Source organism: Xiphophorus maculatus, chromosome 9 (genome assembly GCF_002775205.1).
Source record: "Xiphophorus maculatus strain JP 163 A chromosome 9, X_maculatus-5.0-male, whole genome shotgun sequence".
In the NCBI taxonomy this organism is placed as follows: Eukaryota; Metazoa; Chordata; class Actinopteri; order Cyprinodontiformes; family Poeciliidae; genus Xiphophorus; species Xiphophorus maculatus.
In genome coordinates, this window is record NC_036451.1 from 14,952,752 (window position 1) to 14,976,989 (window position 24,238).

Here is a 24,238-nt window from a genome sequence, read left to right on the forward strand (position 1 = left end):
GTTTTTATTATTTCTGGACAGGGAAGATTAAATAAAGGAGGAAAACAGTTGTGCGAAAAGCAGGCGTAGAAGTTGCAGAGTGCGTCACTTCTTGCGCCGCCTTTTCTGAATTAGCGGCACGTTTTTCCCAGTGTTGAGGAAGTGGCCCGCACTAGTAGACGTCCAGGATGACGGGCTGCAACACAGATGGATCCAGCTGCGATGTCAGCGCCGTGCGAGCTGACTGGACCTGGATTTAGGAGGGAAATCGGGCTCTTTCTGCTGAGGATTTAAAGTCTGGCGTGTTTTTGTTTGTTTTCTCTGATCTCCGGCTGTCCTGAAAGCGGCTGTCGGTGTTTTCAGAGAGCTGCAGGTACTGAAATATTTATACCGAGCGGACGGAGCGAGCCGTCAGCGTCTCCATGCTCAGTCTCTGTCCGACACCTCCAGCTGCATCATTACGGGATTACCTTTAGAGTTTGTCGCTCCTGTTTTCCGCAGGATTTCTGAACAAAGTCATCAAAATCCTCATCCAAGGTGGGTTCAGTTCTTTAATCATCTCATTAGTTCCCATTTAAGACTTGGGAAAGTTAATGTGTTTGCAGGGACGTTACAAACCGTCAAGTCCTAATGGGGCAAAGCAACTCAAATGATGTGTAAACAGTGTCTTCTGAAAGATTTATTGTTTATTATTATTATTATTTTATTATAATTATTATTTATGCATGAATTTACCACACTATCTCATCTAAATTGGATTGTAAGTCCATACTTTGAGTAGGCCACTCCAAACCCTTCTTCTCTGCTCTGAGCCATTTAAAGGGTGGGATTGTATGTTGAGTTTAAGTATGGCGGGACATTGTCCGTCAGGATTTTCTGCTGTGAGGGAGAATAATGTCAACTTGCTCCTCGACAAAACACAACAGATCCTTTAGTAAAAGCTGTGTTCTGTTTAAACCAGATGCAGAAGGTCGCACACTTTCCAAAAAGCTCCACTGCTTCCATTTTAGTGCACAGGTTATTTTCCAGCAAATCATGGAGATCATGAAGATGTTTTTCAACAAATATGAACGGGTTCTTTTCACCTTGAAGCTATCCAACGAAATCTCCATTCTTCCAGTGTCTCTTTTTTTATCACTAAATCATAAACAATGACTTTAACTCAGGAAAATGAAATGTTGCTCTTGATTCTTCTGGAGTATTTTGTAACCTGGATGAGTCATGGGGGTAATTTTTGCTGGATCCAAAACTTCAGTAAGTATAGAAACAAATAACTCTCTATGCACTCTGCTTTTAAAACGATATCATTTAACAGAAGGGAAATATTCAAGGTATAGTCAGTTGTCTTTGCTACAAACCATAAAAGGATGTGGTCAAAAGGTCTCAATATACCAGAAGGTTTCTGTTTACGAGTAAAAATAGTTTAAATATCAGACCTCAGCTTTTTATTGACTGCCAAAGTCACAAGGTTTTATATTGGTGGCGATGTAACAATTCATGCTCTGGTTTTGAGTCTGAGGGGCAGTCAACAAAACTATACACACAAAGATATATATATAGTGTTTAAATAATAGTGTAATGACTCTATAACCACTTTTAAAAATATGTTTTTTCACAGTTTCATTGCGTAAAATAGAACAGATTTGCAGTTTTGTCAACTTGTTTCCTAAAAACATAAGCTTTAAAATTCACTCTGAATGTTTTTCCCAACTCAGCAAACTCATTTTTCAATGTATTAACTGCATGTGATTTATTCTTAGTGGAATCATAATACAAGCATGGCTCCAATTCAGTTTATTCAGCTAAATTCACAGTATATCAAACTGTTTTTATGAGAATTGTGAGGTTCTGTTTATCACAGAAGACGGTCGGATAGATTGAAAGGATGTGAGCGTTACTCAACATGTTTTACATTGACAGTCTTTTACAAAAAGTTTCTATTCATTTACTTCAACTAAACTATAAAATAAGCTTGGGTCCACTTTTATTTTTGATACTGAAGTGACATAAATGCAAGAAAATGGCTGCATGTAGTTGGAGACTAATTTTCCTCAAGATGGAACCTGTGAAGTGTACCAGTCCCTCCTGCTGTAAAAAAAAAAAACACAACAAGAAAACGACAATAATTCAAGGCCAGACAGAAAATTACAAACATCTTGAACTATTTCTGTCAGAGAACTTGCAAATAAAGGACCAGCAGTGACTGTTTTGTCTAAGAAAACTTTCAAAGTTTCAGATTTGATAAGTCAATTTTTATCTGTGCTGATCTTTTCCTTCTCTGTTGGTTTCTCAACATTAGGTCAAAAAATGTACTTAGCAGAGTAATATATACAAGCAACAAGATCTTAGGAGTTGAACAAGATGATGATGATGTGCACTGCTGGCACTCTTCCTGTCCTGTATGGAGTTATATTTGATGCTGTTTTGGCACACTGTGTTGTCCCTCTCCTTTACTTCAATTGCATGTCTCTTAGTTTTATGTTTCTTTTATGCCCTTTGACACATGAATAAACTGATCTGAACTGTTTGAACAGATGAACGTGCCACTTCCAGGCATCTGGACTTGGATGCCAGACATGTGGGGTAACACAATTGTGGTATATCAGCTGATTTTTAAAAAAAATTCCATGATGTCAAACAAGGAAGTAGTTTGTTTGACAGGCAGCTTTACAGACATCCACAGTTATCAAAGTAACTTCATTGTTTCATATTAACCTACCAAAAGCTCTGAAAGCATTGGCATCATCATTTGGGGTTTTAATAATTGTTATGCTCTGCTCAGTAGGCTGTATGGAAGAAGCCTGAGTGAAGATGCGGCTGATGTTGCTATTATTATCTCTTCTCTCCCCCGGCAGATGAACTGGGCTCCTGGTACTCAGTGTGTAGCCAAGTGTGACAGCAGGAAAGCTAAACCTGGAGAGCTGCTCTACCACAAAGGAGACATTCTCACTATAGTTGATACAAGCACGGTACTACCTCACCAAAAATCTTTGTTTAAAAGTTCACAGAATCTGTAAAACCAATAAGATGTTGGATTGAAACGACTAACACATTCTTTACTTAATGAGAAAACTTTGCTTGTCGTTCAGAGGAAAGGTTTTTACGCTGCCAGACACAACACCACAGCAGAGGAGGGGCTCATAAACTCCAGCAATGTGCGTGAGAGAGAGGCGCTGCGAGTCGACCCCGGCCTCAGCCTCATGCCGTAAGTCTTATCATCCTCCTCCGATTCTCACGAAATCATTTTACTGATCATTCAGTCAAGTCTCAAGTCAGACCCTTGTGCTCTGCAACTGCAGCAGGTTCTGTCATCTTGTCTTTGAAGCTTATCTGGTGACCACATTGTGTGGGCTGATCCTCGAGATGCAAGCAAACACCAACTACAAGATTAAGTTCTCAAACTTCCTGTTTTTGTGGGACATAAATGTTTAAAATAAGAGCTCAATTTATTTTTAAAATGATGTTCTTTACAAGTGAGTCATCAGTGTCGTACCTGCAGAAAGGTAGACCACAGACCAACTCAGCTTTTTCTTTTAGTCTAGTTTTTAACTGGGACGTTGATCTTTGTTTCAGTAAAGTGAATACACAAATAGACACAATTTAAAACAAAATTACAAAATTGGTAATATTCCCTCAATGCGTTCTCTTTCTTTTTCTTGTTGGAGTTACTTGAGCAGAGTCACAAACACAACTCTCAGTTTGTCCTCAGAGTTTCATTTACACTTACAAACAACAGCTTCAAAATAAAGCTGTTACTTTCTTTATAAAAGTGCATAAAACTGCAATGTGTTTTTCAAAGAATCATCTCTTTTTCACAGCCACAGAATATCACCCTCACCGACTTGTAGAGGGGAAGGGAAATCAACTATAAAGTGTTGTTGCAATTGAGTCAGATTGGTTTATTATTTAAAGTCTAACACTGGGAAAGCTACACAAACCTGATGGATTGGGAACCGGATTAAATATGTCAAGTGTGGTAAAACAAAATCAGTTGTTCCAATACCAAATATTTTTCTCATGGTCATCCAGTCTCATTGCAGGTGGTGCTGCTGTGTGTCGGAGTGTGTTTGTATTGCGTTTGTATTGTGTGAAAGCTGCAGCGAAGCGGTTTGTTTTGGTGGCTGTGTTTTTGAATTACCTGGTTAGTAATTTAGCCAAGTTTCTTTTTTAAGAATGTGACCTTTTGAAGTTTAGTCATTTATGAAAGTCCATGTTAGTTTCTCTGGTTGTGGCTCGACCTTTATCGAGAAAAAGCTTAGCCTCTGGCTTCAACCAGTGGATGCTAAAGATGGATTTTTCCGTGGATTATTTTCTATAAGTTACCAACAGAAAAGGAGTGGAGATGATTGTGGCTGAAGAATCTAAATTTAGGGAGACCACCAAAAATCTGGCAGGTGTGCTCTTTTTGTTTGTAAACTAAAATCCAGGGCTGATTCAAACATCGCCTCTCTGCTTGTGCTACATTACACCACTGAAGAAGAAACGTTGCCATCTAAAATGCTTTCAGAAACAACAAAGTCCCTTTTAGATCAGTAATAATTAATTCATGGCGTTCCAGGCCAGTCTTGTACATCCACAAATTACGACAGAAAATTGTCATGAAAAAATAACCAACTACATGACTAATGTGCTCTCAGTAATTTTAAAGTACTGAAAATCAAGGATGTCTGTAGCAGCCAAGGTGAGAAGGCAGATAGATATGTTGGTGTACAGAATCGGTCTTTCTTCACTTTTATCTGCAAGTCCTTGAGAGACGAAGGCACTGGTTTGATGTTAATATCAAAGAATAAGGTGAATATTACATCAACCTCCTTATCACTGTATTTACGCAAGAGGTTTTGAGGTGCTGCTTTTTAAGATTTGGCATGTCGTATGCACAATGCACAGACCATGCAGAGGAAGTGAAAGGTCTATTTTTGCTGTTCTGGTGTATTAGGGCTGCACAGCCAGGCTGTTTCTGATTCCCTCTCATCTCACTTTGTGCTGTGCATCTTGTTTTTGTTCAAAAGTGAACAAAAAATACACATTTTGCATATAAGATGAAAGAAATAATCAACAGATTAGCTGAAAGTGTTTTTTTAGCTGCAGATTCATCTTTGCCACAAATTATCAAATGTTCATTGTTATTGCATTTTTGACAAAATCTTGCTTTCTTATTCAAACAAATAATTGAATTTTTTGCTTATTTGCATTACTAGTGTAGTTCAAATAATGGGTAAAAAAGTGCTGCAAAATGTGCCAATTTTTTTTCACCCAATTAATCAGGAAATTGATCGCTAGAATAATCGATTACAGTCATTAGTTTCAGCCCTCTTGCTTGTCCTCAGCTGGTTTCACGGGAAGATCTCCGGACCGACTGCGGTGGGAAAGCTGCAGCCGCCTCAGGATGGCCTCTTCCTGGTGCGTGAGAGCATACGCCACCCGGGCGACTACGTCCTGTGTGTCAGCTTCTCGAAAGAGGTTTTCCATTACCGAGTGATTTACCAAGACAACAAGCTGACCATCGACAACCAGCAGTACTTCTACAACCTCATCGATATGATCGAAGTAAGTGAAACACTCCGCACTGATCAGTCACCTTCAGAGATTGGATTAGGCTCGGTATTAAAACCAAATATTAGAGGAATTCGAGTGAGACATGAAGTTTAGGTTAAATGCTGCATCTATCTTTAAACGATTCTTCAGAAATGTAATTATTTAACTTTAAGATGATTCAAGTATGATGATTTATTAAGATGAATTCTTAGATTCAATTTAAAGTGATCCAAGTCATGTTTTCACTAGTTTACAGTAATTCAATGCCATAGTTTCATTTATTTCAGTAAAAAAGTGAAGCATATCCATTCATCACACTCAGTGGCCGTATTGCAGATTTTTGTTAGTTTGAATTCTCAGAAAAAATTTTTAATACAAAAGATCAGTTAGAAGGATTTTTCTGTACATAAATATTCTAATGAAAAGTGTTTTTCTGGTCGATATTTGGTTGGAACTCATTTAGCTTGAATTAAAGCGTTAGTGGAGTGTGGTTGGTCTTTGGTGTAAGAAAGTGGTTCAAAAATTTTGCTGCAGGATCTCATTTGAGATGTGATGAAAGAAATAAAGTGTCCTCTGAAGAGCTAAAAGTCGACAAAAATGAAATTACATAAGAACATGTAAAGTTGCAGCCTGGTTTACTTGTGGTTGATCAATCCATGCTCGTGAGTCATCTTCTCCTGAATGCATTTGCTTCACAGTCCACTTCAGGTTTTGGTTAAACCTGTCGCTTGCATACTCTAATCTGCCAAACCTTTTCCTTCCACTCAACTTTCCACTAACATGCTTGCATACAGGACCTTGTTGACAGCCAGTTTCTTTAACAATGACCTTTGTGTTAGAGGTTGTGAAGCCAGCAGTCACCCCATGGTTGGTGAAAGCTAGAATATAACATTTTTGTGTTTTGTGTATTTTTGAACTTTTTGAAGAATTGATTTTAGGTTTTTCACTAGCTGTAAACACAAATACTCACTTTGTCACCATGCATTAAGAATGTTATTTTTATAAGGTGTCACATCCTCACCGTGTGTAATTTCTGATCTTTGATGAAGTCCGGTCATGACCTTTTGACAGTGCAAAACAGAAAAACAAAACCAAACTGCTTCTTTCAGGAACCTTTTTCGAAAACAGGTCTGTGGTTTACAAATCGAAGTCTTTCTTTTTAAATAAAAAATAAAAATGAAAAATGACACTGAAAGATGTATTACAGACAAGCTGATACTTCGGTGGATTCAATTAGTATCTTTGGGAAAGAAATATTTTATCCCAGTTTAACCATAAGATGTTTCACTAAACCTCTGTTTTCTGCATTAAAATGTCTACACTAAAGACATTGTCGTAAATTATCGTCCATTTAACTGAATAACATATTGATATGAGGAGGATGAATTCATGACAGTTGGAATGGACTAACTTACCAAATATTGGGTCATAGCATAAATCCTCATTCCGTTTTACCCTTTTATGGTTTATCATGTCTGTGGCTGTGTGGAGAGTCACACTGCAACGTCCTTATCAGTGGGCTGAGTCACTCTGTAACTCACCCCTGCTGAGGAAACAGAGGGGGGGAAGATACGGCTACTGAACTAACCCAGAGAGTCACACCTATTGCCAGACAATTTTTTTTTTTTTTTTTAGTAATATTCAGGTGAACTGTGGTAACGCATGTGAATTCACCCCAACCAGCTCCATGGAAATAGACTACACATATTCACCATCGGTGACTAATTTGGTTTCCTTTAATGCAGTTTTACTCAAAAAACAAAGGCTCCCTCGTCACGACTCTGGTGACGCCCAGGAAGAAACAAGGAGCCAAGTCAGCTGAGCAGGAGCTGTCTAAAAGTAAGCTCAGAGTCAAGTTGTGCCTTCATATTTTTGTACAAAAACACAACATTGTGCACTTCAAATCAAGATGTCGCAAATGTTTATGCTTTGCAGTTGTTATAATGTTTGTTTTTTCTAGCTGGGTGGCTGTTGGACATTACGAAGCTCATTCTGGGAGAAAACATTGGAGAAGGAGAATTTGGTGGTGAGTTTTGTTTCTTTACAGGATGACAAAACCTGCAGGGTGCGAGGAGGACTTAGGAAATGACAACGGGAAATATGTAATCTTTTTATGGTATCTCTGGTTAAGAAGTATTACTGAAACTGCCTGACATGAAACAAGCCTCACGCATTATAGTAAAGTCCTTGGTAAATATGTTATTTATAGATTTGTGTCTTAAAAGTTTTCTATCACACCTCCAAAAAGAATTTAGACATTGCCTTACTTTAAAATACATACAGCCAAAATCAGATATTTATATATACACTGTGTAAAACATTTTAACTTTTACTTTTCTAATGATGGTGCCACCACCGGTGCTGCATGGATGTTCCTACTTGATAGTCCAAGTTTGGCTCCTACAAACCAAAAGGAGTTTGGTGGTGAGCTGCAGATTTGAAGGTGTTGACCATGGATCTGTGTCTTGGTCTTACTTGGTGGTGATGTTAAGCTTCCTTCACTGCACACAGGGACACTGGTGTCCCAGAATATTTCAGTTAGGACAAAAAAAAATTACTTTTAATCTCCAAATGTTGACATTTTCAACTCTACTCACATATCTCATATGTAATTGGTAGAATTGACTTTAAAGCTGACTTTAGACTCCAAAAAGTTGTGCATCTTTCTTCAAGCTTCTCAGAAAACTTTGCTCCATTATCAAAACATTCCCACAACATGATGGTACCACCTCCGTACAAGCAAGCTTCTTCTTTTCTCCCAATGTACCGACGGTCATTGGGAGAATGACTGTCAGTCATTGGGTCATTTGGACACTTATCACAAAATGATAAGTGTCCAAACACTTATCATGTTAGTTTACTCAGACCACAGGGCATGTCTTTGTCTCTGTGTGCATTTTGTGGAAATTGTAATCAGCCTTTTTGACATACGAGTTCTTCTCTCCTGGAATCTGGAACTGTATCCAGAGACGAACTTGCGCTACCATGAACTGTGGTAGATTTTCTCTAATCCACCAAGAGGGAAAGTTTATTATAGACAAAAATTTGCTGAAATATCCATGAGCAATTTGCTCCTAAACCACAGAAAATTGTCCCGTTGAAATGTTGGCTGATTTTTCCATGACGTCACCCAAGGAGTCAGTGTGTTTGAGGTGTTTCCTTAAATGCATATATAGTTGTAAATTCCATCAAATGTTGTGAAATAATCGGCAGCCATGATATCATCATCCCAGCTTCCCCATTTCCATTATACTCAAGGAAATAATGAAAAATCAGCTTAAACAAATGCAAGTGAATAATCTGGCAATTTAGCAAATATAAATATTTTTGATGATCCAAACTTAAACATAGTCTGTAGTTAAATGTCTGGTTTTAACTCAACATGGTGTTCACAAAAGCATTTACACTTTATCTTTTAAACCATTTGCTTTTCATCCAATACAGTTTAAAATATGTTTTTCAATGCCACAGTTTTAACTTTTTAATTAAAAAAAATATGTGTATATATATATTTTCATATACTTATATATATACATATATTTAATCGAGAACATTTAGAGACCAGAGGAAGTCAGATTAAAACAAAATGTCTTAATAGATATTATCTCTGTGTAATTTCCAACCCTCAGCTGTTTATCGGGGGGAGTACATGGGCCAGATGGTGGCTGTGAAGACCATAAAATGTGATGTCACAGCTCAGGCCTTCATGCAGGAAACGGCTGTAATGACGTAAGTCCTCAAGCGTTTACTGTTTGACTTACCTTGGAACGCCATCAGTTGTTATCTATCACTTGTTTACTGCAAAAAGCACACAAAGTTCTGGAGAATTTTACATACACTCATCATGGTCAAAAATGTTGTGGTATTTCCTGGCTTTTAATGATTTAGCTGAATTATTCTCCCACTGGTAGAAAACAAACACCAAAACTTTGGGTGCAATTTTCAATTTGTGGTAGAAGATTTTCTCTAATCTGTTATAATCTAGTCTAATATATTATAGACAAATATTTGCTTAAATGTCCATGAGGAATTTGCTCCTAAACCACATGCTTTTAGTAACCTTCAACAAACATTTGCCAAACATATAAATATATACAAAATCAACCTATTTTATCCATTCACGTCCAGTTTTGAAGCACATTTCGGCTCATTTGTGTCCAAGTTGTTAATTTGAATTGAAGAATTTATACCTAACTCTCCTCTATTATCCTATTCACATTGTGGAATGCACCAGTACAAATGGCAGCAACACCTCAGCATGATGGTGCCACCACCGGTGCTGCATGGATGTTACAGTGTTCCTACTTGATAGTCCAAGTTTGGCTCTTACAAACCAAAAGGAGTTTGGTGGTGAGCTGCAGATTTGAAGGTGTTGACCATGGATCTGTGTCTTGGTCTCACTTGGTGGTGATGTTAAGCTTCCTTCACTGCACACAGGGACACTGGTGTCCCAGAATATGTCAGTTTATGATTAGCTTGAGCTCTGGTTGAATTTGGTTTATTACCGATTTCCTTTCTGCTGAGGAAGATTTGATTCAGATGGACGAAACCTTGAAACACACAGCTGTTCCAGCTGGACGTCCCTGAAAAACTGTTTGCCAAAAATTACTGGGGTTTATTTTTTTTAACCTGAGTGGATGAGAGAAAATCTAAAATAGAGTCAAGGTTTCGCAGCCACTTCTTGTTTTAAAAAAAAAATCACAGAAGTCACTAGCTGCATTATCCTTAGAAAAGTTTGTATTAACATGAGATAAATACAGATGATAGATGTATATAATGTCTGACTTTAATTGTGCATCCATGCAGTTTGGTTCAGGATTGAAGTTGGTTTCACTTCTCTCTGTGTGGTTTCCTTGTTGCAGGAAGCTGCAGCATAAGAACCTGGTGCGGCTGCTGGGAGTCATCCTTCACAAGGGGCTCCAGATCGTCACTGAGCTCATGACCAAGGTAAGCTTAACGAACACAGTTAAACCCCAAAAATTATTCATTCCCCCGGTGGATTAAGATTATTCCTTTTTTTTTGAGCGACTGGCGCCTTTGTGTGAGATTTAAACCTAATTGTGCCAGTGGTATGAATGAGTATTAATTATAATAAATCATGAAATAAAATATTATTCTGGTAAATATTAAATTTAATCTCATCATGACTGCATTACCACATATAAAAGGTGGTTATAACAGTACAGAAGCGACATGTTCTGCTGATTTATTTTTATTATGTAAGTAAACTACTTGTAAAAAAAAAAAAAAGAAATAAATAATTATTTATCAATAAACTTCTTCTTGATTAATATAATTTTTTTTACTATTTTTGTGCATTTTGTATTTGCTAAAATAGTTTTCCCTTTTATGATAAAGGCATTTATCAAAATAATTGCATTTTTTTTTCCTGCCAGTTGAGGGCGCTGTCCAGTTCAAACCCGTCTGTTAGTCTTATTTTCTCTTTAATTATTGACATGTTATTCTTAAAGGTTTGTGTTTACCTTTAAACTTGAGGTTTATGATGTGTTTGCATGTCGCAGGGAAACCTTGTGAATTTTCTCAGGAGCAGAGGACGATCAGTCGTTGGCTCCCCTCAGCTGCTGCGCTTTTCCCTGTGAGTCTCGTCAAACTGATCTCGTTTTGTCATTTCTGTTGAGAGGAGACTTTTTAAGCAGATGGTTATTTCCTCCACGTTGTGTTTTTCTTTGCACGATCTGTGGTCAGTGATGTGTGTGAAGGGATGGAGTACCTGGAGTCAAAGAAACTTGTACACAGAGATCTGGCAGCGCGAAACGTCCTGATCTCTGACGACAGCGTGGCGAAGGTCAGCGACTTCGGCCTGGCTAAGGTGGACTCCAAAGAGACGGACAAAGCCAAGCTGCCTGTCAAATGGACGGCTCCTGAAGCTCTGAAGAAAGAGGTATATGAACTCTGTTATCAAAAAGAACAATCTCCTCGTTTTACTGTTCAGCTCGATTTATCTGATGCCTGAAGGCCTGTTTACTCAGTCAGTGCATAAAGAGAAGACAGTAATTTGAAACATTCTCTGTGTGTTGTTCTCTGATCAATATATTGTCATTAATCAATAACTGCAGACCTTACTCTCACATGTTTTAGTCTTAAAATATCACAACTAGAAAACGGGGAATTCCAGCAGAGAGGGGCAGACCATAAATACCTCCACGCACTTTTACTGGGTCATAAGTCATAATTAAGAGGAACAACATTTTGTGTGAAATTTACTCCTTAGTTTTTTTCTTCATTTATATTTTGATTAACTGAAATCATCATTTAATTTCCTGTCAAACCTGTCCTCAATTTTTATCTGTTGTTTCTGCAGAAGTTCTCCACGAAGTCAGATGTTTGGAGTTACGGCGTTCTCCTGTGGGAGATCTTCTCTTACGGCCGCCAGCCCTACCCTAAGATGGTACGTAGCAACTCTCTGTAGCGATGTTTGTGAATGTTTGTGATTTCACAGGGAAGTCCTTCAGCACAGTACCGCAGAGCACATTAGCTGTTGTCACTCATTTGTTTTCATGCCAATAAATGTTGATTACTAATTTGTAATCAACATTTAATCAACAACTGTTTATGTAAAAAAGTCATTTAACGATTTCAGCAAATAGCTGTCGGTTTAGATAAATTTAGTAAAAATCTAAAATAGTTCAGACAGCAGAACAAGCATCATGATGTCTTTCTGAATATTTTAAGTGAAGAATGTGGTGGAATTACAAAATCGTATTGTCTCCAGCTGAGGAAAACTGCTCTTCAGCTGCCTGAAGTATTTTTAGTCCATTTTTTTTTCTTTCTTAATGACATAATCATAAATTACAGTCGTTGTTTTAAGCTTAATAAACAATTCAAGAAAGTTGCCACTAGCATTCATGAACTCTGTCTCACTTACGGCAGCAAGAATTGTCTCCGCTTTATTCTGCATAAGTTAAATTGTTGTTGATTCAATCGATCCTCTTTGTTTTCTGTGTTTTAGTCTCTGAAAGAAGTGAAGGAAAACGTGGAAGCAGGTTATCGCATGGAGGCTCCAGAGGACTGTCATCCTGGTGTTTACGCCATAATGAAGCTCTGCTGGGAGCAGGAGCCACGGAAAAGACCTGGCTTCCCCAAACTGAGAGAAAAACTTGAACAGGAACTGAGCAAAATGAGCCCAAGCTCTGCAGCCGGGTGTCAAGAATCTGCCAAGACTGGACTGAGGAGCTGAGTTTAAGTCTGTACCCAGCAGCTGTACAGAACCAGCTCTCGTTTGGTGAAGACACTTGGGATAAAGACCCTTAAACTAATTTAATTTATGGATTGGTAAAATGTCAAAGCGATGATGAGGAGGAGCGAACCTACACGGTTTTGATGAATTCATGGTCGTATACAGGAAATATTTATTGGTGTCACCTGTGTTTGAGGTCGACACCGTTTGGTCTAAACGGAGTCGTCTCAAAAGCTTCGGTATAGATTCTCACTAAAAGAAGTTAAAAACTTCTCGCTTAGTAAATGAAAATAGATTGTTCTTTATTTATGAAGCAGATTTTAAACAGCAGCTTTTGACCAAAGTGTAGGTCATAAAATTAACAAAAAAAAAAGTTTTATGCTGCTTTATATTGTTTATTTATTTACACTGATAAAAAAATACATTTTATTTGCCTTTTAATGTGAGAGATGCATGGGACCAAATTATAGCAAAAAATGCTAATTTCCACCTGCAGTCAATGGAGAAGTGGATGTAATCAAGTATGATTGAACAGATAATGAATTAGTGACAAGCCAGTGTAGTAATTGCATACATGTCTGATAATTTAGTATTAATATCTCACTAAAACCAAACAAACCAAAAGACAATTCATAAAATATTTTCATTACCTTCATCAATGAGCACAAATCTTCTTATTTAACAGCCACATTTTTGTCAAAGGTGCAAATATTTTATTATAACATTTTATTAATTTCCAGCAACACAAAAATGTAACACAAGACAACACAAAGCAAATGGTCCAAACACTTCAAAATAATTACTACACCAAGCAACCTTACTCCTTATAACTCACTAATAATCTCTAGTGCCTTATTTTCAGTCCAAGCTGAACTTATTCCTTGTTCAGTTGCTGAATAAAACGCTGCAGGGTTTTAATTCACTGCCATATCTCACTCTGTCTGAGAAGATCAGGCAAATGACAGAGATCCGGTAGCTGGAATGATGTGTATGAATTACTCTGTGCATTTGTAATTTAAAATAAAAGGTCATCTCCAGGTTTGAAACCCAGTATTTCCTAATGAGGCGGTCTTTTAGAGCCACAGCTACACACCATATCTTCAAGGAGAACAGCAGTCAGTCTAAGGCTGTTCAAACCTCTTCTCGAACGTCTTGGTGCAGCTCAGATTCCTCTTGACAAAACAACGTAGATCCACAAAAACTGCAACGACAAAAATGATCACACAACGCCTCAGTGTCAGTGCTCCTGTTTTATCTGAAGCATTTTGCTTTTGCTACTGTTTAGTGACCACATGTAAATAGTTTGTGTATAAATGCAACCAAATCCTGCTGCTGTCTCGATTTATTTACACTGTTATGATTTTATTGCCATAAATTAAAGAATGTAATATGTTAGGTTCAAATGTTGATAAATCTGAATCTTATTTGTGCCTGAACTTAAATGATTGCAGCACTGGAGGGAATAAAATGCTAAATAAATAAAAAACAAAATGAAAGCAGAAAGGATCAGCGTTCATAAGGAAACCTTCATGATACACATGTGTTTTTATTTTTTGGTTTTATATTTGGATTCTTTGTGTGTGTGTGTTGTTTTGTGTCATTTAGATCACCTCTGTGTTCATTTCAGTGTTTCCCTTCAGCTCCTCTATTCTCTCCCAGCTTCAGTGTTTTCTGCTAACCAGTCCAAATTCCCAGTACTTTAAAAGCCAGTCAGTTTCATTTCCTCCTTGCCAGATCCTTGTTCACCTCTCTTGTCTGTTGTCGCCTTATTCACTGGTAAGGGAACCCAAATGAAATGTAAAAACTGAACAACTGAGGTTCTCAAATCCAGATGTTTTTGGCTTTGATGCTAATTCTGGTCTTTTAGGAATCAGCATTTTTGCCAATATAAAGCAGCTACCCATCTAAAACTGAATAAAATCAATGCATTGCTTACGTTTGAACAGTACAGCATTTAATCAGTATTGTATTTAGCATTGTGGTTGTTACCTTTCTAATTTACACACCTGTGATGTTCTGGGATGTGTCACATTAGATCCACATGATCAGTGCATAACTACTCAGCATTTTGAGGGATGTTTAACCTTCTTCAAACCTTTTAACATTTAGTTTGTCGTACTCCTTACTGTCGAATTGAGAGGGAATGCTATGATGAGACAGAAAGATCTTCAGAAATTAGATTGCAGCAGCTTTTGAGTCTGAAAAGAGTCTTACAGAGATCTTTAACGGTTTCACTGTGCTGAACATTGTGTACAAGTGGAGGACATTTAGGACAGGAGTGACTGTCCAAATTCACACGGAAAGCAGACTGCAAGATGCTAAAAGAAGTCTCCAATAACCCCAAAATATGATCAAGGGAACTACAACAGGCTCTTGATAATGTTGATTGGAAAGTCCTTGTCTTTACAGTTGATGCAGGACCAAGCTGCTGCAGCCAATACAGTCATTTTTCACTGTAAGCTTCATGATAAGGACGGAAAAACACTTAGGTTTCAGGTAAGATATGAGACCAATGAAACAACACGCTCAATCTAGAACACATATTTACAGGACAAGCACAAGAGAACCGGCTGTAGTTTTTGAAAAAGCCACCATTTAAGCTTGGCTGGCTTTCTATGGGTTAAGCTGACGTACAATCACAGACAGTAGACCAACATCATGAGACGAGTTTAGTTCGTTACATGGAAGGAAAACAAAGGTTTAGTTTTAACAATATGAGCATGAAATGATTATTAGAGGGAACGTAGTCAGCAAAGATTATTTTGAGATGTTGATTTTCCACAGAAATTTATCAGACTGTGTGTAAACTTTTCCTGGAATAGAGCATAATTTTTCTTCACAAGCACAGTTATTCCTGGTTCCTCCTATGAATTTATGTGTATTTATTTTAAATTAAATGACTGATTTTCATCCACCAGAGCCATCAGATACATGGGGCACTTTGATTCAATTCGTTCAAATGTAATTTCTATCATGAGACTAAATCAAAAGGAAATGAACATTTATTCCTGCTTTCTGTCCCCTCTTTAAATATTGAGATTAGAACAGAGATTTGTGTTATCCACTGTCCTCCAGGGACGTCTTTGGCTTTTGTAGATACTCAATATTTTTCTGCTTCACTAATCTTAGGGGGAACATTTTTAATGATCCGCACGTTTCGTGTATTGCAGGCCACATATGTCTTGTATGCTTTTTTTTCATTATTTAAGAAAAACATAGAGCAAGATGTTAATTTTCCCAGTAATGCTAAAATATTTCCACTTTAAATCTCACCACAGAATAAAGCCTTCTTTGTGTGATTGTTGTCATGTCACAAGACCAAATTAAAGATGTCATTTGACATAAGTCTGCGTAAGCCTGGTGTTTATCAGTATCCCAGAGGACGGAGCACAAATTGCAGCTTGATCCTCTAGCTCTTGTTATCATATGGTGAGAGCGGGGGTCCTTCACGATTTGTTCAATCTGCTGTGTGTTTTTTCTAAAGCCTCTAATGGGATGAGCAGCAATTTTCTGCTCAGGGATTTATAAGAAATCAAATAAATAATAATAAAGATGGAAAAAAAAACCCGATGGTGCAAGCTTCTGGGGTCGAAATATCGCCGGACGTTTCTTCGCTCCGGGCTGTGTCCTGGTGTAGATGGATAATGGGACACAAAGCCTTCACCCATATGTCGAGGAGTGTGCTGAGATGCTTTTCTCGGAGGCTCTAAGTCCTTAAGTTGCGCTTTCTACAAAGACTTAGAAAACAGTTAATCTGCTGAAGCAGCAGCAGCAGGTCTGAGCAGACAATGACTGATCACCTGTTGCTTTCACCTGATCCTAGAGAGTGGATGGAAGACCCTGATAAACAAGCTGTCACTGTGTGATTTCTGGCTTTGTCTGCAAAACATGCAGGATTTTAGTTTTTCTTAACTTCTGTCTGTGTGTTGTGGCTCCAAGCTGGTCTAAAACAAAATATGCAAGTTGAAATCTAAACTGAGTTCAATTCAATTAGTGATGCAGAGTCAAAACAGCAAACATGCAAACTCTGTTTCTGAAGCAAAAATGTCTCAAATTATCTCACGTTACTCTGTGTATAAAGTCCAAGTCGAGCTCTACTGTTGCTGCACCTGGCTGCGTGTGCAGCAGTGTGTAAATGAATGGTTTGGCCTAACCTAAAGGGTTTATCTTGGTATGGTTTAAGTAGATTTTGGTGGGTTCAGATCGGGTCAGAAACTAGTTGTCTGAGCCAATTTAAGCATCAGAACCAAGATGCTCTTCCTAGAAGGCGGCATCTTCCAGGTATCAACTCCTCGGGATGGTGATGTTTCTCTTTACAGAAGGATTTAGCCCGTTAAAAGCAAAAATCCCAACAGTGCATAACCAGATGTTTTTGTGTACTTGAGTGTTACATGGATTAGAAAATATTGGTTATAATACCCATCCATTTCTTAATGGGCTTGCAAACCTAAAGCCCCACTGGGAGTATCTTAAAAGCAATTTACATTTCTGTTTGTTTTATTCGCATTTGTAGATATTCAGAAAAATAAAAATAAACGTGATGACTGTTAATTCTCAGTGATTGAAATAATTTCTGCATTTAAAAAAAATCTAAACATACACAGCAGTTGTCAGAAGTTTACATACACTTTTCACTTTAATAGTTTATCTTTTTACTTTTATGGGTTTATTGGTTGTAGGGGGGAAAAAAATCACAGTTTTTTTTAAGCTAAATGTATAAATGTGAATTTATTGGCAGTTTCCTGCTATACAAAATAGAAATTTACATATTTAAAAAGATAAGACCTTTTTTCCTTCCTGTCTGACATTAGATCAGATTTCACATTTCCTGTTTTAGCTTTGTTAGCATCACCGTAGGCCAGTGGTGGTATCACCGTTGCTTCCCCACAAAAGGTACTGGGTTCAAAGTCTGCATAGACTTACATCACTATCATAGTGATGTGACTATGATGTAACCACATGAGCAAAGAGCTTTGTGTAGCACATAATGCAAACCTACAGCATGTAAGTAGGTAAAATCCAGCAGAGTTCAAAGTCAGACTTATAACTTTACGCTATGACTTTGGAAGGATGTCGAAGTTTCTTTGCCAAAACAGATCCATAGCAGAATATCTCCACTTGAAATAACAAAAATAGGCTGTTTTTTTAGTTCTCTGGTACAAAGTTTTGATGTGTGTTTTAAATATTTTCAAGATGGAAACGCAAAAAGCACTAGATGTTATTGCAGTCTTTAAACATGGTGCTGTATTTTGTCCATTTGCTCTCATTGATTCTCATTCAGTTGGTTAAAGCAGGACAACTTTAATGAATGCTATCAGGGGTTTTAGAGCAATCAGAAAATGCTATGCAAGTAAAGAACAGACACCATTTTAGAAGCCTTGAAGTAATGGAAGAATAAAGAGTACTTAAAAAAGTCGAAAAGTAAAAGAAATCAAAGGTTACCGTTTTATTGTTTGCCAAACAAGAAGTAAAATTATCCGAGTCAAAAATGGCAGATTTGTTCTGAAAGAAATGAACTTTTAGTGATATAAAAGGGAGCCGGCCCTTTTCTGCGTGACAGCGATAATATCAGTTTACACAACAAATGAGACTACATATGCTCCCGCAGTTTAGTGTGAAGGTTTACCTGCTGATAGGTAGGTGTAATTCAATTATCAAAATTAGCTTAAGAGCTGCTGTCTGTTTCTTGGGTCCTATCTGACAGTGGAGGCGCTTGTTTGACAAAGGTGCTGATTGTCTTAATTATCAAAATAATGGAGGCTGTAGTGGATGTGCTTCGATTCCAGGACAGTTTAAAAGCTCCGTGGTTACAGATAATTGAGTAGTTCTACATTGAGAGAAGCAAGTTTAAATCGCAAACAAAATTTTTATGGAAAGATTTTTCATGACTTAGTTTTTTCTGAGAATGCAAATACATTTCAATGAAATTCAAAGTGTTTTAAAAAGCCAGAAGAAACACATTAAAAAGACTTGAAAACACCCAAAGGACGACATTAAACTTTTGGCTTTGACTAAAGAAGCAGTAAATTGCTAATCTATCGCCTCAAATAAACTAATCGACCTTTAGTCTTACATGAAATTTATCAATAATTTTATAGTTTTAATTATGATTTGAAGAAGCCAACCATTTTTGAACATCTCAGCGTTTCAGTGAGCTGGTTCTCGACCAGAAAAGAAGACACAAGAGAAGAAGAAGAAAACATGTGACAGGTGTCCTAATTTAGTAATCATATTTAAATAATAAATGTGACCCGAGAATGAAGCCAACAGGAACTAAGCGAACTAAAAAAACCAGTTTTCTGTGGTCATAATCTTTTCATTTTTTACATTCTAAAGTACATATAAAATTGCTCCAAACTGTGTGAGACAAACATGATTTCCATAAAGTAAATCAGACATGAGTAGAAGGAGAGTTGCACATATCAGGCAGTAGTGAAATCCAAGTGAAATTAATTCCTGAGGGGTTTTATACATAAATGCTCTGAAAACATTTTCAAATAAATGACCTCAAGTCTTAAAATAATACTTTGACTCACTCCCTCTCTCTCCACAGACGGACAAAACTGCAGTTTAATTTCTCTAGAAAATCTAAAGTTAGCAGATTATTTTAACTGAACTGAAGTTTAAAGTGAGATAACGGAAGAATAATACTGAGAACATTTTCCGGAAGAAAAGAAGATTTCTTTAAAGTAATACTTTACTTTTACCATTTTCTCCTGACTGGAAGTAAGATCAGTTTTTTGAGTGGCTCAGCCAGAGTCCCCACTTGAGGAAACTGAGGATTAGAGTGATGATAAGGAGACCTTCCAACTGCAAAACCTCTGAGTTCATCACCTGAAATGATCAAAATACAAATGGAAACATGGAATCATTAGCAAAGACTAATTGTCTCGGGACCTTAAATCTACACCCTCAACCATCGCAAATAACAATCATTTTCAATCTAAAAATGCCAGAGGCACGAATAATTTAGGACTTAACCATATTTAAAAAATATGTATATATATATATATTTATTACTGTGATGGGGTTGAAAACTCTAACTAAAAGCAATCAAGAGGTTATTCTGAATAAAAACAAGTATTTCTTGATAAACTGAACTTTATATATATGTATATTTGCTTGCAACATGGACATTTTTGAGTCATTCTCATTCTGTTCTCGTGCTTTCCCTTTGGGGAAGGAGAATCTCAGGAATGAAAATCAAATTGTGAAGTAGTTTGATCAGAAATGAGGCAAAACAGAGCAAAGCCTTCTGAGAGGTTCCAGCTGGCAGCATTTCAGACACAACAGACGATGCAACTGAAGAAGATATGGAAAAATATAGGAAAAGTTGTTTCTTAATGTTTAGATATGAACATGTTGATACTAATAACAGTTTATTTGATAGATATGCAGGAACGAGTTTAAACGAGGCTGACTTCCAAGCATAATGTCACCATGTAAAGCATCCTAAACGGTTTGTGGAAAACTGAATCTAAGAGCCAATCAATACAGAGCTGTGTGTGTGGGGGGGTGTGTGTGTGTGCGTGTGTGTGTAAGACAATGACAGACATCTCACGGTCACATGAACTTACTCTGCTCCCTCCCCACTAAGCTGACACTGCGCATTTACACGTTAGCTGCTTTTACCTCTAATAGGATCAGCAGGACTTAACTTTGTCATCTGATAAAACTAAGCAGCTTGACAACTACACTGCTCCTTCTTAACCAATTTATGCTCAATTAAGATAACTGGGAAACCTTGGAAGGACAAAAATGTTTTCAAGAAAAATATGAGCGGTGAGCATCATGGTGCTCCACAGGCTTGTTGAAAAATGAGAGGAATTTTTCAGTAAATGAGAAATTTAAATGGGAAACATCTTCATATACGTTTATTCTTATATTCACTTGGCAAATTTCAAAGAGAATTTTCAGGCATATAATAAGCAGTGTAATGTCACCGTTTCAATCCTTGCTCTTTTGCTGCAACAACTTCCCCTCACAATATATATAAAAAACACATTTTAAATTAACCTTAAGTTATAAATTGACAGCATTAGTGTATGAATATGATGTATTTCAATAATTCAATGGCTTCAACAATGATCAAACGTTTGATTTTGGAGCTTGTTTGCAGTAGTTTCCTTGTACCTGTTTTAGTTTTTCTTTGCGTGAGCTTCTCAAAAACACACAGGTCTCCTCCTCTTTATCAAAATCTGCAGGCTAAAATTAACCACAAAGCTCCAGCACTGTTTGGGTGAGAGATTTTAGGTATGTTATCCGTGCCGGGGGGGCAATTTAGAGTTGACCTGCTAAAGCATCCTGCAGAGAGGACTAAGGAGGTCTGAGACTCTCCCTTCTTTCCAGCTCCACGGGTGTTTTTATTCCTCACAGTAGCTTCACAGTAAGCAATTCACCAAACTTTGTGCAGTGTGTGAATTTTTTTTATACGTATGATGTCTATCCAAAATGATTTCTCATCAGCCTGACAAACATTTGAAAAGGTCAGAGGTGTGGATCCAGAGTGACAGTATGGTAACGCTCAACTGGGAGCTATTTTTGTTCTAATTCACTGGAAACGTTCCCACCTATTCAGAGTTATGACAGCAATTATATGTACAGATCAGCTGATCTGCATGCATGACGTAAACTGTGGATATGTGTAAGAAATACATAGATATAGACACAAATAAAAAATTTCTTGGTGCTTCTCTTCATAGTTTTGCAGGTGTGCACAAATTGTTGGATGCTGGACTTCAGGGCATTTTGTTTAACATTTTACAGCTGGTATTTTTCTTAAACAAAAACCAAATTAAAATGCCAGGTCTGGTTGATTCGTAGTGTCATAGTTAAGTTGAACAGTGGACCGAAAACTTTACAGAAAACTCCTTTAGCTTCTGCATGCACCTTGTGTTTGCATGTATTGCCTCTGCTTATGTGCAGAAATGTGCTGCGTGAGTGTCTGGACATGTTTGCATGTTAATGAACACAGAAGTGAAGGATGATTTTTCTCCAGTTCACTTCTAGGACCGGAAGTTGCTCCTCAGCTTTGGCTGCTGATTTTCTGGTACGGAGATGAAGATAGGCTGGAAGATAACTGGAAATGAATGAGTGAAAAATGAGAGTATGAATTTATGAGGAGACAAACTGATCTGGAGGCAAAATCAGACATACAACGTATTTATTTTGGATAACTTCCCTTTTTCATGGTAACTATGTCATGTTCTGTGTATCTATTTTTACATCAACCTGTGTTTCTCCATTCCTGTGGGTCTCCTATGCTGCTGACAAGTGAGGTCAACTTTAAAGTATATCTAGAGTCATCCGGATCTACATAACAACTTGGAGGCTATTTCAAAGGAGAGATGCAACGAGGAATCGCTCGCTCTCATGAGAGATCACTCTCTTCCAGCCCATAAGCTGTTTAACCTCATGCCATCTGGAAGTCAACACCTTTCCATTGACTCAATAACAACCTGCTTGTGCAATCAATTTATTCCCCAGGCACTACACCTGCAGGATCTCCATTGACCCACATATGGAAGGGCGTAATTATTTTTTAGTAAATATCTTTACTAAAGTTTGTTGTCAGCGTTATTCAGATGACAGCTGATCCTCACATCCACACTGCGATCTACAGTGGAAGAGAGAGTCCACGAAGAACGCTACAAATCAGACACCCTACAAGTACAAAACAAAATACTCTCCTCTGTCAGAACCACCTGGTTGGAATGAATTAAACCTTCACAATAAAAATAATTAACAATAAAGCTTCAGGGCTGCACAGTGGAACACTGGATTAGAGCATTAGGGTTTGGGTTCCCTCTTAGGAAAAGAGTTTGCATGTTCTTCCCATGCATGTACTGGTTCTCTCCCTGGGTACTCCGGCTTCCCCCCACAGTGCAAAAACATGACTGTTTCATTGCTTAACATAAGCAGTGAAACTCTGTGGCTGGACAGACAGATAACATTGTAAAGAGTGATGCAGGGGTCATCTCTTAAAAGTTTCATCAGTTTTAGAGGCTGTGAAACTGTCTCATGTAATAATATTTCAAAAACTAAATAAATTAAAGCACACATTGGTTGTCACTTGCTTCATTTAACAAATTAAATTATTACAACACCTATATGTTCATCCACTTTGACAAAAAAAATCATTTGCACTTTTTAAAAATGTTTAAGAAGCTTTGACCCTTTCATGAGTAGCGGTCACTACAGTGGACAGCTATCTAAAAGCCATTTTCTTGTGTTTCTTGTAGATTTTTATATTATATTATAAATGCAAACAGACCACTGAAGTGGACACTAGTGCATTATACAATACACTATCTACTACTGGCCATTCATTGCAATTGCAAGAAATCTTTTGCTAAATCCAACACGGCAGACAGACAAGAAAACATGCCAACCAACCCAAACAGTCCATCCTTCTACTGTAGAGGACGCTTGCAGGTAAAAAAAAAAAAATTGTGCCATCAAGTAACCCCTAAAGAACAACACTACTGATGTATTTTCCAAATAACAATTTTGCCTTTGGAGAAAATTACAACTGATTACCTAGAAATAAATCTAGAATTTCTTTTTTTTTCTTTTTTTTACAAATTATTTTCCCGACCTTTTTTATGCCTTAAGAAATTCAAAAACTCTGTGGAAAAAATCCTGACACAAAGGATCATAATTCATGATGCATGAAAGGGTTTGGAATTGAATTTGCAGTAGCACAAATAATAAATAAAATAAAATAATACTTGCAGTTGTCCAACAGTGAACTCTGGAGATTTTCCCCCTTCAGTCCTGCTAAATGGTGACAGGATAAACTTACGTCTTTGTCCAACATAATTTGTCAGAGTTCAAGTTGTTTTTATCTCTTTTTATCATTACCCTGACTGTAAATATGGGCAAATGTAGGAGCAAAGGTCAACACACATACTGTACATGACTTACTTAATGGCATGTTTTCTTGTCCTTTCCATTTTGAGGAGCAGATCATGGATTCCTTCTAAATTTATAAGCCAGAGAAACAAGAAGTCATTAACTACTAATTAAACATTCTTCATGAAACTCACAAAGCATAACATACTTTTAAAAATGCTTCAATAACAATGTTTTTATAGACGTTGTTCAAGGGGCAACAATTAGTTTGTCTAGAAAAATGTTTCTTGTTGTGGAATATTTTTACTAAACATCTTATGATAAAATTAACTTCTTTTTTTCCCCAAAGATTTTCAGCTTGATGGTTTTAATGCTGAATTTTTACCCATCTTTTTCAGGGTTCTCATTAATTGTAGACAGCATGTTCATAAACTTCCTAATTAATTTAATTTAATTTAAATTTTACTTTAACATCTTGCTAAATTGAACAATCAGCACAATTTTTGTTGCGCCTTTGTTTACCTTTTTATCAGATATAACGTGAAACAAGAGGAATTACATGCAGTTATAAACATTATCCTTTTACTATCCTTGTTAAGATTTTAAACTTTCATTAATAATACACATTTATGTCTTTGGATCTGTGGCTTTTCCTTTCTTCATCTCGGCGCA

General features: G+C 37.2%; 1 protein-coding gene across 1 annotated transcript; it reads left to right on the forward strand.

Annotated features, from left to right (window-relative positions):
- Nucleotides 1-143: 143 nt before the first annotated feature.
- matk (megakaryocyte-associated tyrosine kinase) lies at nt 144-14,533 on the forward strand. The gene is made up of 12 exons (XM_023339073.1): nt 144-516; nt 2,835-2,948; nt 3,069-3,184; nt 5,307-5,526; nt 7,260-7,353; nt 7,475-7,540; nt 9,144-9,243; nt 10,377-10,461; nt 11,037-11,110; nt 11,221-11,416; nt 11,837-11,923; nt 12,485-14,533. Exons 2-12 carry the CDS (start codon nt 2,835-2,837, stop codon nt 12,710-12,712), a joined length of 1,380 nt encoding a protein of 459 aa, XP_023194841.1. The 5' UTR covers nt 144-516; the 3' UTR covers nt 12,713-14,533.
- Nucleotides 14,534-24,238: the final 9,705 nt, after the last annotated feature.

What these genes read in the sequence shown, in the direction of transcription:
- matk (XM_023339073.1), top strand. Translation starts at nt 2,835, where the DNA reads ATGAACTGGGCTCCTGGTACTCAGTGTGTAGCCAAGTGTGACAGCAGG. An exon ending in TCACTGAGCTCATGACCAAG is followed by an intron (nt 10,462 to 11,036) that starts GTAAGCTTAACG and finishes TGCATGTCGCAG; the next exon opens with GGAAACCTTGTGAATTTTCT. An exon ending in GCCAGCCCTACCCTAAGATG is followed by an intron (nt 11,924 to 12,484) that starts GTACGTAGCAAC and finishes TCTGTGTTTTAG; the next exon opens with TCTCTGAAAGAAGTGAAGGA.